Source organism: Chiloscyllium plagiosum, unplaced genomic scaffold, assembly GCF_037043375.1.
Source record: "Chiloscyllium plagiosum isolate Xiang-an unplaced genomic scaffold, Cpla_swu_hap1 HiC_scaffold_8, whole genome shotgun sequence".
In the NCBI taxonomy this organism is placed as follows: Eukaryota; Metazoa; Chordata; class Chondrichthyes; order Orectolobiformes; family Hemiscylliidae; genus Chiloscyllium; species Chiloscyllium plagiosum.
Window position 1 is genome coordinate 56,598,875 of NW_028270146.1, and position 13,301 is coordinate 56,612,175.

General features: G+C 44.4%; 1 protein-coding gene across 2 annotated transcripts in view; it reads left to right on the forward strand.

Annotated features, from left to right (window-relative positions):
• Positions 1-9,081: 9,081 nt before the first annotated feature.
• The window catches only part of cdkn3 (cyclin dependent kinase inhibitor 3), a 32,280-nt gene continuing 28,060 nt past the window's right edge, over positions 9,082-13,301 (forward strand). For both annotated transcript variants that reach the window (XM_043697680.2, XM_043697684.2), the window contains exon 1: positions 9,082-9,763. In XM_043697680.2, the coding sequence (XP_043553615.1) occupies positions 9,752-9,763 (12 nt within the window). In that variant the 5' untranslated portion in view covers positions 9,082-9,751. The remainder of the gene's footprint in view (positions 9,764-13,301) is intronic.

The window sequence follows — 13,301 nt, forward strand, 5'->3', positions numbered from 1 at the left end:
TGTGAGGCAGCAGTGCTAACCACTGTGCCACCGTGCCGCCCACGGGGTGCAGATGGGGGTGGATGTTACGGAGGACCTCAAGGAGGTGAAGGGCCAGCAAGCCTCGCTCTTTGCCTCGGAGGCCTCCAAGATAATCTTCCGGTCCAGAGTCCGCTCCGTGGACCAGGATGAGACGTGCTCACGTTTCTTCTTCCGGAGGATGCACAAAGAGAGCTCCGTGCTCAGCAGCCTGAAGGAAGAAGATGGCTCGATAACATCATCTCAGGCTGACGTCATGGGGATCAGCAAATCCTTCTATGCCAGTCTGTATGACGTGAAGCCGACCAACAGCGCGGCCTCCCAGTCGTTTCTGTCCTCTATCATGGAGGTCTTAGACGACAGAACATGGGAGAGGCTGGACCAGCCGCTATCTCTGGACGAGCTGACCAAGGCCCTCGAGTCCTTCGAAAAGAATAAAACTCCCGGAAGCGACGGCTTACCGGTCGGGATCTATTCTGCTCTGTGGGACTTGATTGGCCAGGACCCGCTGGAGGTGTATGTCAGTATGCTTCGGGCAGGTACCATGAGTGAATCCATGAGGAAAGGCATCATCACCCTCATCTACAAGTGGAAGGGGGAAAGGGAGAAACTCAGAAATTGGAGACCAATCTCACTGTTGAATGCGGATTACAAAATTCTGTCAAAGGTAATCGCCAACCGGGTCAGGTCTGCTCTGGGGTCGGTGATTCACCCTGACCAAACCTGTGCTGTACCGGGTAGGAAGATCACTGAGAGTCTCGCACTCCTCAGGGATACGATCGCCTACGTGCAGGACAGAGGGTTGGATACCTTTTGAGGATGTAACTCTGAAGATGGACGAGGGAGATCCAGTAGATGTAGTGTACCTGGACTTTCAGAAAGCTTTTGATAAAGTCCCACATAGGAGGTTAGTGAGCAAAATTAGGGTGCATGGTATTGGGGGAAAAGTACTAACTTGGATTGAAAGTTGGTTGGCTGTCAGGAAACGAAGAGTAGTGATAAACGGCTCCTTTTTGGAATGGCAGGCAGTGACCAGTGGGGTACTGCAGGGATCAGTGCTGGGACTGCAGCTTTTTACAATATATATTAATGATATAGAAGATGGTATTAGTAATAACATTAGCAAATTTGCTGATGATACTAAGCTGGGTGGCAGGGTGAAATGTGAGGAGGATGTTAGGAGATTACAGGGTGACCTGGACAGGTTAGGTGAGTGGTCAGATGCATGGCTGATGCAGTTTAATGTGGATAAATGTATGGTTATCCACTTTGGTGGCAAGAACAGGAAGGCAGATTAATATCTAAATGGAATCAATTTAGGTAAAGAGGCAGTACAAAGAGATCTGGGTGTTCTTGTACACCAGTCAATGAAGGCAAGCATGCAGGTACAGCAGGTAGTGAAGAAGGCTAATAGCATGCTGGCCTTCATAACAAGAGGGATTGAGTATAGAAGCAAAGAGGTTCGTCTGCAGCTGTACAGGGCCCTGGTGAGACCACACCTGGAGTATTGTGTGCAGTTCCGGTCTCAAAATTTGAGGAAACTCATTCTGGCTATTGAGGGAATGCAGCGTAGGTTCACGAGGTCAATTCCTGGAATGGCAGGACTACCTTACGCTGAAAGACTGGAGCGACTGGGCTTGTATTCCCTTGAGTTTAGAAGACTGAGAGGGGATCTGACTGAGACATATAAGATTATTAAAGGATTGGACACTCTGGCAGCAGGAAACATGTTTCCGCTGATGGGTGAACGCCGAACCAGAGGACACAGCTTAAAAATACGGGATAGACCATTTAGGACAGAGATGAGGAGAAACTTCTTCACCCAGAGAGTGGTGGCTGTGTGGAATGCTCTGCCCCAGAGGGCAGTGGAGGCCCAGTCTCTGGATTCATTTAAGAAATAGTTGGATAGAGCTCTCAAGGATAGTGGAATCAAGGGTTATGGAGATAAGGCAGGAACAGAATACTGATTAAGGATGATCAGCCTTGATCATATTGAATGGTGGTGCAGGCTTGAAGGGCAGAATGGCCTATTCCTGCACCTATTGTCTATTGTCTATTGATCAGCTTGGACCAGGAGAAAGCTTTTGACAGGATATCACACAGATATATGAGGGATGTTCTCTCCAAAATGGGCTTTGGGGAGGGAATCTGCAAATGGATCAGACTGCTCTACACCAACATTGTCAGTGCAGTCTCAATCAATGGGTGGGAATCAGATAGCTTCCCAGTCAATCTGGAGTTGGTCATGGCTGCCCTCTCTCTCCTGCCTTGTTTGTGTGCTGCATAGAGGCATTTGCCGAGTCCATCAGGAAGGATGCGAGCCTGAGAGGGGTGACTATTCCTGGCAGCAGGGGCCTGCAGGTTAAGGCCTCCCTGTACATGGATGATGTTGCCCCGTTTCTGCTCGGATCCGCTGTCCGTGCACAGACTGATGTGCGTATGTGACCAGTTCGAACGGGTCTCGGGGGCCAAAGTAAACCGAGGCAAGAGCGAGGCCATGCTCTTCGGGAACTGGGCCAACCAATCCTCGATCCCCTTCACTGTCAGGACTGACCACCTGCTGGGTATTTGGTTCGGGGGGGCTGGGGCGTGCACCAAGTCTTGGGAGGAGCGTATCAGCAAAGTGAGGCAGAAACTGGGCAGATGGAAACTACGGTCACTCTCCATCGCGGGAAAAAACCTGGTCATCAGGTGTGAGACACTGTCATTGCTGTTATACGTGGCACAGGTCTGGCCTATTCCCAGTCACCCGGGCCATCTTCCAATTTATATGGAGATCAAAGATGGACCAGGTCCAAAGGGACTCGATGTATAAAGATCTGGGCAACGGGGGAAAAAATACACCCAATGCCACCCTCACCCTGATGGCCACCTTTGTGTGTGGCTGCATCAAACTGTGCGTGGATCCCCGGTACGCAAACACTAAGTGTCACTACGTACTGAGGTTCTACCTGTCCCCGGTGTTGCGAAGGATGGGTCTGGCCTCGCTGCCGCGGAACGCTCTGAGTTGGACCGTTCCGTATCACCTGTCCTTCATGGAGAAGTTTATGTAGAAAAACACCTTTGACCACAAGTCCATCAGGAAGTGGTCAGCATGTAGTGTCCTTGAGACCCTTCGGGAAAAGGAGACAGCGGATCCTATCGAGCGGTTCCCTGAGCAGACTGTCAAAGCCATTTGGCAGAATGCCTCATCGCCAGAACTTTCCAACAAGCACCAAGACATGGCTTGGCTGGTGGTGAGAAGGGCTCTGTCTGTGAGATCCTTTAGGCACGCCCGGACTCTCAGCCACACCACACGCTGCCCTCGAAGCGGCTGCGGGGGGGACGAGACTGTCACACACCTCCTTCTGGAATGTACCTACGCAGAAGAAGTCTGGAGAGGAATGCAGTGGTGTTTGTCGAGGATCGTCCCGAGCAGCGCCGTGACGCGGGATTCCATGCTCTACGGTCTGTTCCCCGGGACACACACCGAGACGAACATCAACTGTGCCTGGAGGATCATCAACTCGGTGAAGGACGCAAACTGGGCAGTCTGAAACCTGTTGATCTTGCAGCTGAAGGACTGAGTGTTGAACCCGGCTGAGTGTTGCAGACATGGAGTATTCCAAGGTCCAGGACTACGTGTTGAGGAACGCGCTGAAGCTTGGGGCAGCTGCCGCCAAGGCGCGGTGGGGAAAGACCACCGTGTAACATCTGCCTGCCTAACGAAGAACAGGGGGCCCAAGCAGTCATTTGGCCTCTGCTGACGCCTCAGCTAAATATATGGACATATGATGGATAAATGTACAGACCTGTGTATAAAAATGATAAATTCTGATCTCTGTATGTAAATGTTTACATATGTATGGCATGACCAACTGTACAGACCATCAAATTATTTTATGAATAAAGTATATTTTTGAAATTAAAAAAAAATCAGTGTGGCATTAAATCCAACTCAGCTCACATCATTCAGCTCCTTCTTAGTTTTGGGTCTTTCCAAGCATACATATGGATAAGATACTCATAATTATATTTTCCCTTTGACAGGCCATCTCCTGATCTATCATCTTAAAGTGTTATCTCCTGTCAATGGTACGGAATGTTCTGTACGTACCATATGTGACAATGTTCTGTTTGTAAATCGGCTGTGAAGGTTTATACAGTCAATACTCTAAGTATCCAGTATGTTGGCTCTATGGGTGACTCATCTCCAAAACTGCTTAATTCAAATTAGTGAATAATTCAACTCTTTAAAGTGTAGGAGAACAACTTTGAATTATCATAAGTTTGGAACTGAGCATACCGACAAGTCAACAAATGAAGAGCAGGCACCAATAAACTAATAAATTCATGGCGCACTGGATAAATTACGAAGGTTACAAGAAATGAATAAATCAATGTAAATAAGCAGGTGCAACAGAATTAATGCCCTTTCTAGCTGTCATTACTGTTGCTTCATGACCCCAGACCCAATAATTGACTTTCATTAAGAGTTTACTTTCCAAAGCAATTTAACCTCAAACATTAAAAGTACTTGAGTAGAAATGTCAATTTTGATATTACTACGGGCTGAATTTTCCACTCTCTTGTGCAACATGGTGAGAAAGCTGGGAAAATACAGTGAAAATTTTAAAAATTCTGAATCTTGACATTGAGAAAAATAGTTCCCTCTTCTGGCCCTGAAGACAGCCCTTGGCTGTTGACATAATTTATGAAGGGAAGAGCAGAAGGCTGTATTAGAGAAGTCACTGAGCATTGGCAGACTGGGCACAATGAATCACCTTTGAGAAAACACAGCCTAAAAATATGAACACGCAGCTCTCTGCTTTTAACACTGGGACTTCATACAAGTTCTTACATCATTAGGTACCATTATGTAAATATTTGCTTCCTTTTGAAATTCCTGCTAGTCATTGTTATTGGGGGTAGAAATGAAAGATGAGAATTGAGGTCAGGTGCTTCTGGCATTGAGGCAACAAGATTTGGGTTCACCTATCACAATCTAATCGATATGCTGTCTTCTTGTTAGGCAGTCCCTCGAGATCAACAATGACTTCCCTCCACTCCAGTTTAGTGGGTCCTGAGATGCTAAGTCCAATACACCATCTGCAAATTCTGTCAGATATGCAGTGGATGGTGTTTGAAGACATGGGAAGATGAGATGTTGGAGATTTGAGTGTTCTCCAATAACTTGAGATGATAAGTGGTACGTGAGCACATTTAAATACAGGTGGTCTCCTACAGCATGTGTTTCTACAACACGAATTGGCTATAACATGATTGCCAAATTTAGACCGAAATTTATAGAACATTAACTTTCCTTACCTGTATTGGCTATAACACTATTCTGGCCCCATTAGTTTAAATGGAACTGGTATCGCATGATTTTCTTACAAAGCGAGGTCGCACGGGAATCAAACTATGGCATTATAAGATACCTGTATTACTATCTGTACTATACAAGCAAGGAAATCAAAGGTTGAGTGGAAAAGATAGGCTGAGCCTCAAATTAATATTTGGCTTTGTTACTTAAGTTCCAAAATCTCTTACCACTAGATGGTGCAGAGGCACAAGGATGTATGTACCAGCATGTATGTAACACAAGTAGCCAAATCAAATCAATTTCTTCATCAGGGAAAACAAAGAGCTCAGATTGGGTCGGGTGGCTAGCTTCAACCTAAAATCAAAGAGCCAGAAATTCAATGACCTGAGGCAAAGGCTTTGACAGTGGGCTGAGATTCATAGATACCCAGTTTATCAAGTGAAATGCGAAAAGTTAGGAAATCGGGGGTGGAAAGATGTCCAGTGTTTAAGGGAAGGAAGCAAACTTTTGTGCAAATCTGAGCAACTTGTGTTACAATGGGTCCAGCAACATAATGCTGGTAACATACATCCTTGATTCGGAGATGCCGGTGTTGGACTGGGGTGTACAAAGTTAAAAATCACACAACACCAGGTTATAGTCCAACAGGTTTAATTGGAAGCACACTAGCTTTCGGAGCGACGCTCCTTCATCAGGTGATTGTGGAGGGCTCGATCGTAACACAGAATTTATAGCAAAAATTTACAGTGTGATGTAACTAATAGTTCAGTGATAGTACAGGGAAAGAAGTGAAACTATTCTAAGTGTATTCTATCAGATGAAAGGCTTAACAGACAATCAATTTTTCAATGTATAATTTCAGTTACATCACACTGCAAATTTTTGCTATAAATTCTGTGTTACGATCGAGCCCTCCACAATCACCTGATGAAGGAGCGTCGCTCCGAAAGCTAGTGTGCTTCCAATTAAACCTGTTGGACTATAACCTGGTGTTGTGTGATTTTTAACAACATACATCCTTGTGCATCTGCACCATCTAGTGGCAAGAGATTTTGGAACTACAGTAACAAAGCCAAATACAAGGGTGGACATTTGAATTCTAAAATGGTAGTACATTTGTTTGGAGTTACCCAATTGTAAATATTAACATGAAAGACCAGCAAAGTGTGACAATAAGAAAGCAGATTGCTGAAGGGGAAATGTGCTGTAAAATATACCAAAAGCAAGAAATACAAAAGTAGATTTTAATTATGAACTTTGGGTGGAAAATTAGTGTTAGGTATGTGATGTAGGAATGACAGGCAGTCAATGGCTACGACTAATTTCCATTTGGTGGTGTAAATAAACATCTACATTTGCTTGGTCTTCAACTGAAGCAGAAAGTTGGACATTTGGTGGAAGGGTTGGTATTTAGACATAATTCAGTCACCATTTTGAGGCCACCTTGTTGTCCTTGTTTTATTTGCCCAAACTACTATACATATTTAAAATGGAAGCTGCCCATGTTAATTTGTCACAATATTCTACACAGGGGAAAGGTTATGTTATTGAGGAAAGCCATTCATTTTTACGAAGAAATTTGAATGCCTGGTTATTGACTGGGATTTATGCTTCTGAACTAAAACTTCTGTGGTAGAATTAAATAAAGCAAGTTCAGCTTACAGATGAACCACAATGCATAGACATTTGAGGCTACCCATTCTGGTAGGACAAACAAAATAGAGAGTGTTTCTAAAATGGTGAGAGGCTGAAGGAACTTGATGCATTTGTTTTTGAGTCTCTGAAAGTTGACATGCAGCTATAACAAGCAATTAAAAAGGTAAATGATTTTTGAGCTAGATGGTCTGGCTGCAGAAGCAGAGATCTTTTACTGTGCTTCTATAGAGCCCTGGAGAGACCACACCTGAAGTATTGTGCACAGTTTAGATTTCCTTCCCTGTGGAAAGATGTACTTGTCATACAGAAAGTACAACAAAGGTTCACAAAATTAATTTCTGACCCTGTGCAGAAAGGTTGGTGGTCTCTGTCTTTATTCTGAGGAGTTTAAAAGATTGAGAGGTGATTCTTGCAGGGCAGAGCAACAAGACTGTTTCCCCTGAATTAGGGAACACAGTTCAAAATAAAGAACAAGCCATTTAGGGTTGAGATGAGGAAACATTTCTTTGGTCAGAGGGGTTGTCTGTTTGGAATAATCTGTATCAGGGGCTGTGTAGTCTTTGTCTATCTGTCTGTCTGTCTCTCTCTGTACTGTCACCTGCTCCTTAATGTCCTTTACAGGTTCCTTATATCTCAATCAGATTTTAAAATGCACACCCTGGCTTACAAATTTCTTTACCTTACACCTGTAACTCTGCAAAATAGCTCACACACTCCTTAATTAGGATTTTCTCTCCATTTCATTAATGGCAGACTTTTTGAACATCAATTCCTGCACTCACTTTTATCAAGTCATTTCTTTTGTCAAGTTCAAAAACTTTCTTAAAAATTAATTATTTGGTCACTGTCCATAAACCTCATGCTTGGAGCTTGTTCCAATCATTTATAAAATATCTGGCTTTTCCCTTTCAAAGTTGCTATAGAAACCCAAGTTGTCTTAGTTGTTCATTATTGACTAACAGATGCCTCTTACACTTTGTATACATCACTCATCTGTTTATGGAGAAAACAGAAACTGCTGGAAAAGCTCAGGAGGTCTGTCAGCGTCTGTGCAGAGTAATCAGTTAACTTTTGGTTTCAGTGACCCTTGAAGCCCCAACCTTTGACACAAATACAGTAGCCCCACCCATGACGTGAGAACAGTTGCTCCCAACTGATTCCAGGATCCAGTTATTGGGCCCTGATGTATCTCCTTGTCCCAAGCATTGATCAGGAGTGGCTAGGAATGTGGTATTCAAAACACAAAACAGCCCTGCAGAGCAGTTCAAAGGGCTGAATCACCTACTTCTATTTCTAATTTGTACGTCTAAGTGCTTGTAATTACAACAAAAGGAACTTCCTTTTCAAGTAAATATCCAATTACCTTTGAAATGTACAATTAAAGGTGCTTCCATCACTCTTTCAGAAAATCAATTTGCGATTATAACCCACATGGAAAACAGAAACTGCAGCCTAAGAGGCTATTCAGTGCTTCACCATCCATCCTGCTGGTTCTCCAAATGGAATACGGGGTCCTCCCTATGTCCTTGTTATAAACCTGACCAGATCCTTTTAAAATAATATTCATCTCCATAGCACATTACTCATCCTCCACTCTACGATTCACATTTATTTGCATGAGATTAGAAATCGCTCTCGCCCTTTAACAGGCTTTGCTTGTAAATGTTTCATTAACCATATGGCTGTTTTCCTTTTGATGGAAAAAAATTAATAATGAAATCTTTAAACAATGGTGTCTTGTCATTGTATATTAGAAAAAAAATTTAAACACAGCTACGGGTCATTCGAGCAAAACGTAAGTATTACTGTAAGCCCTCTTGGGTGCAGTGAGGGGGAAAAATAAAAACAACAAACATTTCTCTCCCTCTATTTCTCACACACTGAGCATTGGAGAACGAGCCAGCCTCCAGCTTCCTGCTTCCTGACTCGTGTCTAGGAACTGTCCAATCACAACAGAGAAGTCGCCAAAGGCCAGCCAATCAGAAGCTGTGCATCCAGTCTCCGCCCAGAATGTGGGGAATTGGCCAATCAAAGCTGGCCGTGGGAATACAGGTTTTTTTTAAAAAAAGAACCGACTGTAAACGTATTTGTGAAAGGGGTAAGTGAGAGACTTAGACAACTATATAGAGAGATATATATACATAGAAAAAGGTAGATACGTACTTAGATGCAGAGAGAGGAATGACAGATACAGTGTGAGAGAGATAGATACACACAGGAATAAGAGAGAGATTGAAAGTGAGGGGAAAACGAAATACAAAGAGAGAGAGAGATACAAATCGAGTGAGAGATAGGGCAGATAGATTCAGGAGTCCCAGAGAGATACATAGACAGAAATAACAGTGGTAGGGAGAGAGAGAGGCATAGAGAGAGAGTGGTACGGGAATACATCGACAGATACACGTTTTGAGTCGGAGTTATAGAGAGAGCAGCTAGATATAGAAGTTACAGGGCTGGAGTTAGAGATACAGAGACAGGACAGAAATAGGATAGAAATTTGACACGGGGCATAGCAGAAGGGCTTATACAGTAAAGAAGTTAGAGAGAAGAGTAAGAAGTTATATAACAAGAGATGGAGCATCAGGAAAACTCAGCAGAGATGTAGAAATGCACTATAGAAGATACTGCGAGATACAGCAGTAAGAGTACACTGGAAGACAACTGGAGGTAGAGCAAAGAGATTTCAGGAGACAGTCTGCAAGAGGTAGTGATAGGAATAAGGAGACAATATATTAAGAAATAAAAGAGTGGGACAAGGCAAACTGGCAAGGCATGGTGAACCTGGTGAGTGCGGGTCAAATGTGCTGGGATTGTGTTATATTGGATTTCACTGGATGGTGTGACATGGGGGTATGAGGTTTCACTGGATGGTGTGACATGGGGGTATGAGGTTTCACTGGATGGTGTGACATGGGGGAATGAAGTTTCACTGGATGGTTTGACACGGGGGTATGAGGTTTCACTGGATGGTGTGACACGGGGGTATGAGGTTTCACTGGATGGTGTGACACGGGGGTATGAGGTTTCACTGGATGGTGTGACACGGGGGTATGAGGTTTCACTGGATGGTGTGACACGGGGGTATGAGGTTTCACTGGATGGTGTGACACGGGGGTATGAGGTTTCACTGGATGGTGTGACACGGGGGTATGAGGTTTCACTGGATGGTGTGACATGGGGGTATGAGGTTTCACTGGATGGTGTGACATGTGGGAATGAGGTTTCACTGGTTGGTGTGACATAGGGGTATGAGGTTTCACTGGATGGTGTGACATGTGGGAATGAGGTTTCACTGGTTGGTGTGACATAGGGGTATGAGGTTTCACTGGATGGTGTGACATGAGGGTATGAGGTTTCACTGGATGGTGTGACACGGGGGTATGAGGTTTCACTGGATGGTGTGACACGGGGGTATGAGGTTTCACTGGATGGTGTGACACGGGGGTATGAGGTTTCACTGGATGGTGTGACATGGGGGTATGAGGTTTCACTGGATGGTGTGACATGGGAGTTGTAATTTCAGTGGCTGACTTTCAAATTTTGGAGTATGGTGGACAAAGTAGCTTTCAAAGAAAATCTTATTGAAGGAAGGGTAGCAGTGTTTTTGCTTTGTATTTGTTCATCTATAAAATCCATCTGCTGCATTCCAGTTTCATTACAACGCAATCGGTTCTATTAATTTCCTTCTCAACTTCTCTCTTGAACCTAATAAGTTACCCCTTTAAACTATGTGTCTGCAAATGTTTTTCATGCATCTTTGAAAGACTTGAGTTTCTATTTTTAATGTTGAGCTGTGATGTTGCTCAAATTGGACTTGGAGCCTGGAACAGGACTGTAGTACAATATTTATCTATAAACTTGGTCTGTTCCTTAAAGCCTGTTCAGCAACATTCTGTGGTAAACACATCCCATGGTCAATTAAGCATAATTATTGTTGAATGTTTCCCTAGTTGTTGTGGTTCTGTTCGCCAAGCTGGAAATTTGTGTTGCAGACGTTTCGTCCCCTGTCTAGGTGACATCCTCGGTGCTTGGGAGCCTCCTGTGAAGCGCTTCTGTGATCTTTCCTCCGGCATTTGTAGTGGTTTGAATCTGCTGCTTCCGGTTGTCAGTTCCAGCTGTCCGTTGCAGTGGTCGGTATATTGGGTCCAGGTCGATGTGCTTATTGATTGAATCGTGGATGAGTGCCATGCCTCTAGGAATTCCCTGGCTGTTCTCTGTTTGGCTTGTCCTATAATAGTAGTGTTGTCCCAGTCAAACTCATGTTGCTTGTCATCTGCGTGTGTGGCTACTAAGGATAATTGGTTGTGTCGTTTCGTGGCTAGTTGGTGTTCATGGATGCGGATCGTTAGCTGTCTTCCTGTTTGTCCTATGTAGTGTTTTGTGCAGTCCTTGCATGGGATTTTGTACACTACAATGGTTTTGCTCATGCTGGGTATCGGGTCCTTCGTTCTGCTGAGTTGTTATTTGAGAGTGGCTGTTGGTTTGTGTGCTGTTATGAGTCCTAGTGGTCGCAGTAGTCTGGCTGTCAATTCGGAAATGCTTTTGATGTATGGTAGTGTGGCTAGTCCTTTAGGTTGCGGCATGTCCTTGTTCCGTTGTCTTTCCCTGAGGGATCTGTTGATGAAATTGCGCGGGTATCTGTTTTTGGCGAATACATTGTATAGGTGTTCTTCTTCCTCTTTTTGAGTTCTGGTGTACTGCAGTGTGTTGTGGCCCTTTTGAACAGTGTCTTGATGCAACTTCTTTTGCGTGTGTTGGGGTGGTTGCTTTCATAGTTCAGGACTTGATCTGTGTGAGTGGCTTTCCTGTATACCTTTGTGGTGAATTCTCTGTTAGGTACTCTCTGTACCAACACGTCTAGGAATGGGAGTTGGTTATCCTTTTCTTCCTCTCTAGTGAATCGGATTCCTGTGAGTGTGGCCTTGATGATCCGGTGTGTGTTCTCTATTTCTGTGTTTTTAATGATTACAAAGGTGTCATCAACGTATCTGACCCAGAGTTTGGGTTGAATTTGCAGTAAGACTGTTTGTTCTAACCTTTGCATTACCATTTCTGCTTGGAGTCCAGAGATGGGTGAGCCCACCGTTGATTTGTTCATATATTTGAATGTGAAGTGTGTTGTGAGGCACAGGTCCAATAGTTTGAGTATGCCATCTTTGTTGATAGGTTCCCCGTCTTGTTGTCTGTTCTGTATGTCCAGCAGGTTGGCTATTGTTTCTCTGGCTAGGGTTTTGTCGATAGAGGTGAACAGTGCCTTACATTGAATGAGACCATGGTTTCTTCCTTGTCTATGTGTGTATTTCTGATGATGTCCAAGAATTCCTGTGTTGACTATATAGAACAAGGATCCGCTGATCAGGTGTTTCAGTTTCTGCTGTAGTTCTTTAGCCAGTTTGTGTGATGGTGTCCCTGGTAGTGATACTATTGGTGTCCCTGGTAGTGATTCAATCAATAAGCACATCGACCTGGACCCAATATATCAACCACTGCAACGGACAGCTGGAACTGACAACCGGAAGTGGCAGAGACAAACCACTATAAATGCCGGAGGAAACACCACAGAAGCGCTTCACAGGAGGCTCCCAAGCACTGAGGATGTCACCTAGACAGGGGACGAAACGTCTGCAACACAAATTCCCAGCTCGGCGAACAGAACCACAACAACGAGCACCCGAGCTACAAATCTTCTCACAAACTTTGAATGTTTCTCTAGATTGGTAGTTATGTGGCTCTCCACACAGTATCCAGAGAGAATAGGGATTTTTTTTGCCTGCTTATTCAGAGACAGGGTAAAATCTATAGTTCCCTCAAATAACTGTATAGAGTCCGGTGTCCCATTACCAAGTCACCCTTTATTTACTAGTGCACGGTATAGTGACTATGACCAGCCAGCTCAGAGTCAGTCCTCAACTGAGGAGATTGTAATCTCCTGGTCATATTGGAGAGTGAAGGCTTGGACTCAATGTATAATGATCTGGGCAATGGGGGAAAAAATACATCCAATGCCACCCTCACCCTGATGGCCACCTTTGTGTGTGGCTGCATCAAGATGTGCATGGATCCCCGGTACGCAAGCACCAAGTGTCACTACCTACTGAGGTTCTACCTATCCCCGGTGTTACGAAGGTTGGGCCTGGCCTCGCTGCCGCGGAACGTTCCGAGTAGTTGGACCGCTCCGTATCACCTGTCCTTCGTGGAGAAGTTTATGAAGAAAAACACCTTTGACCACAAGTCCATTAGGAAGTGGTCAACACGTAGTGTCCTTGAGACCCTTCGGGAAAAGGAGAGAGCTGATCCTATCGAGCGGTTCCCTGAGCAGACT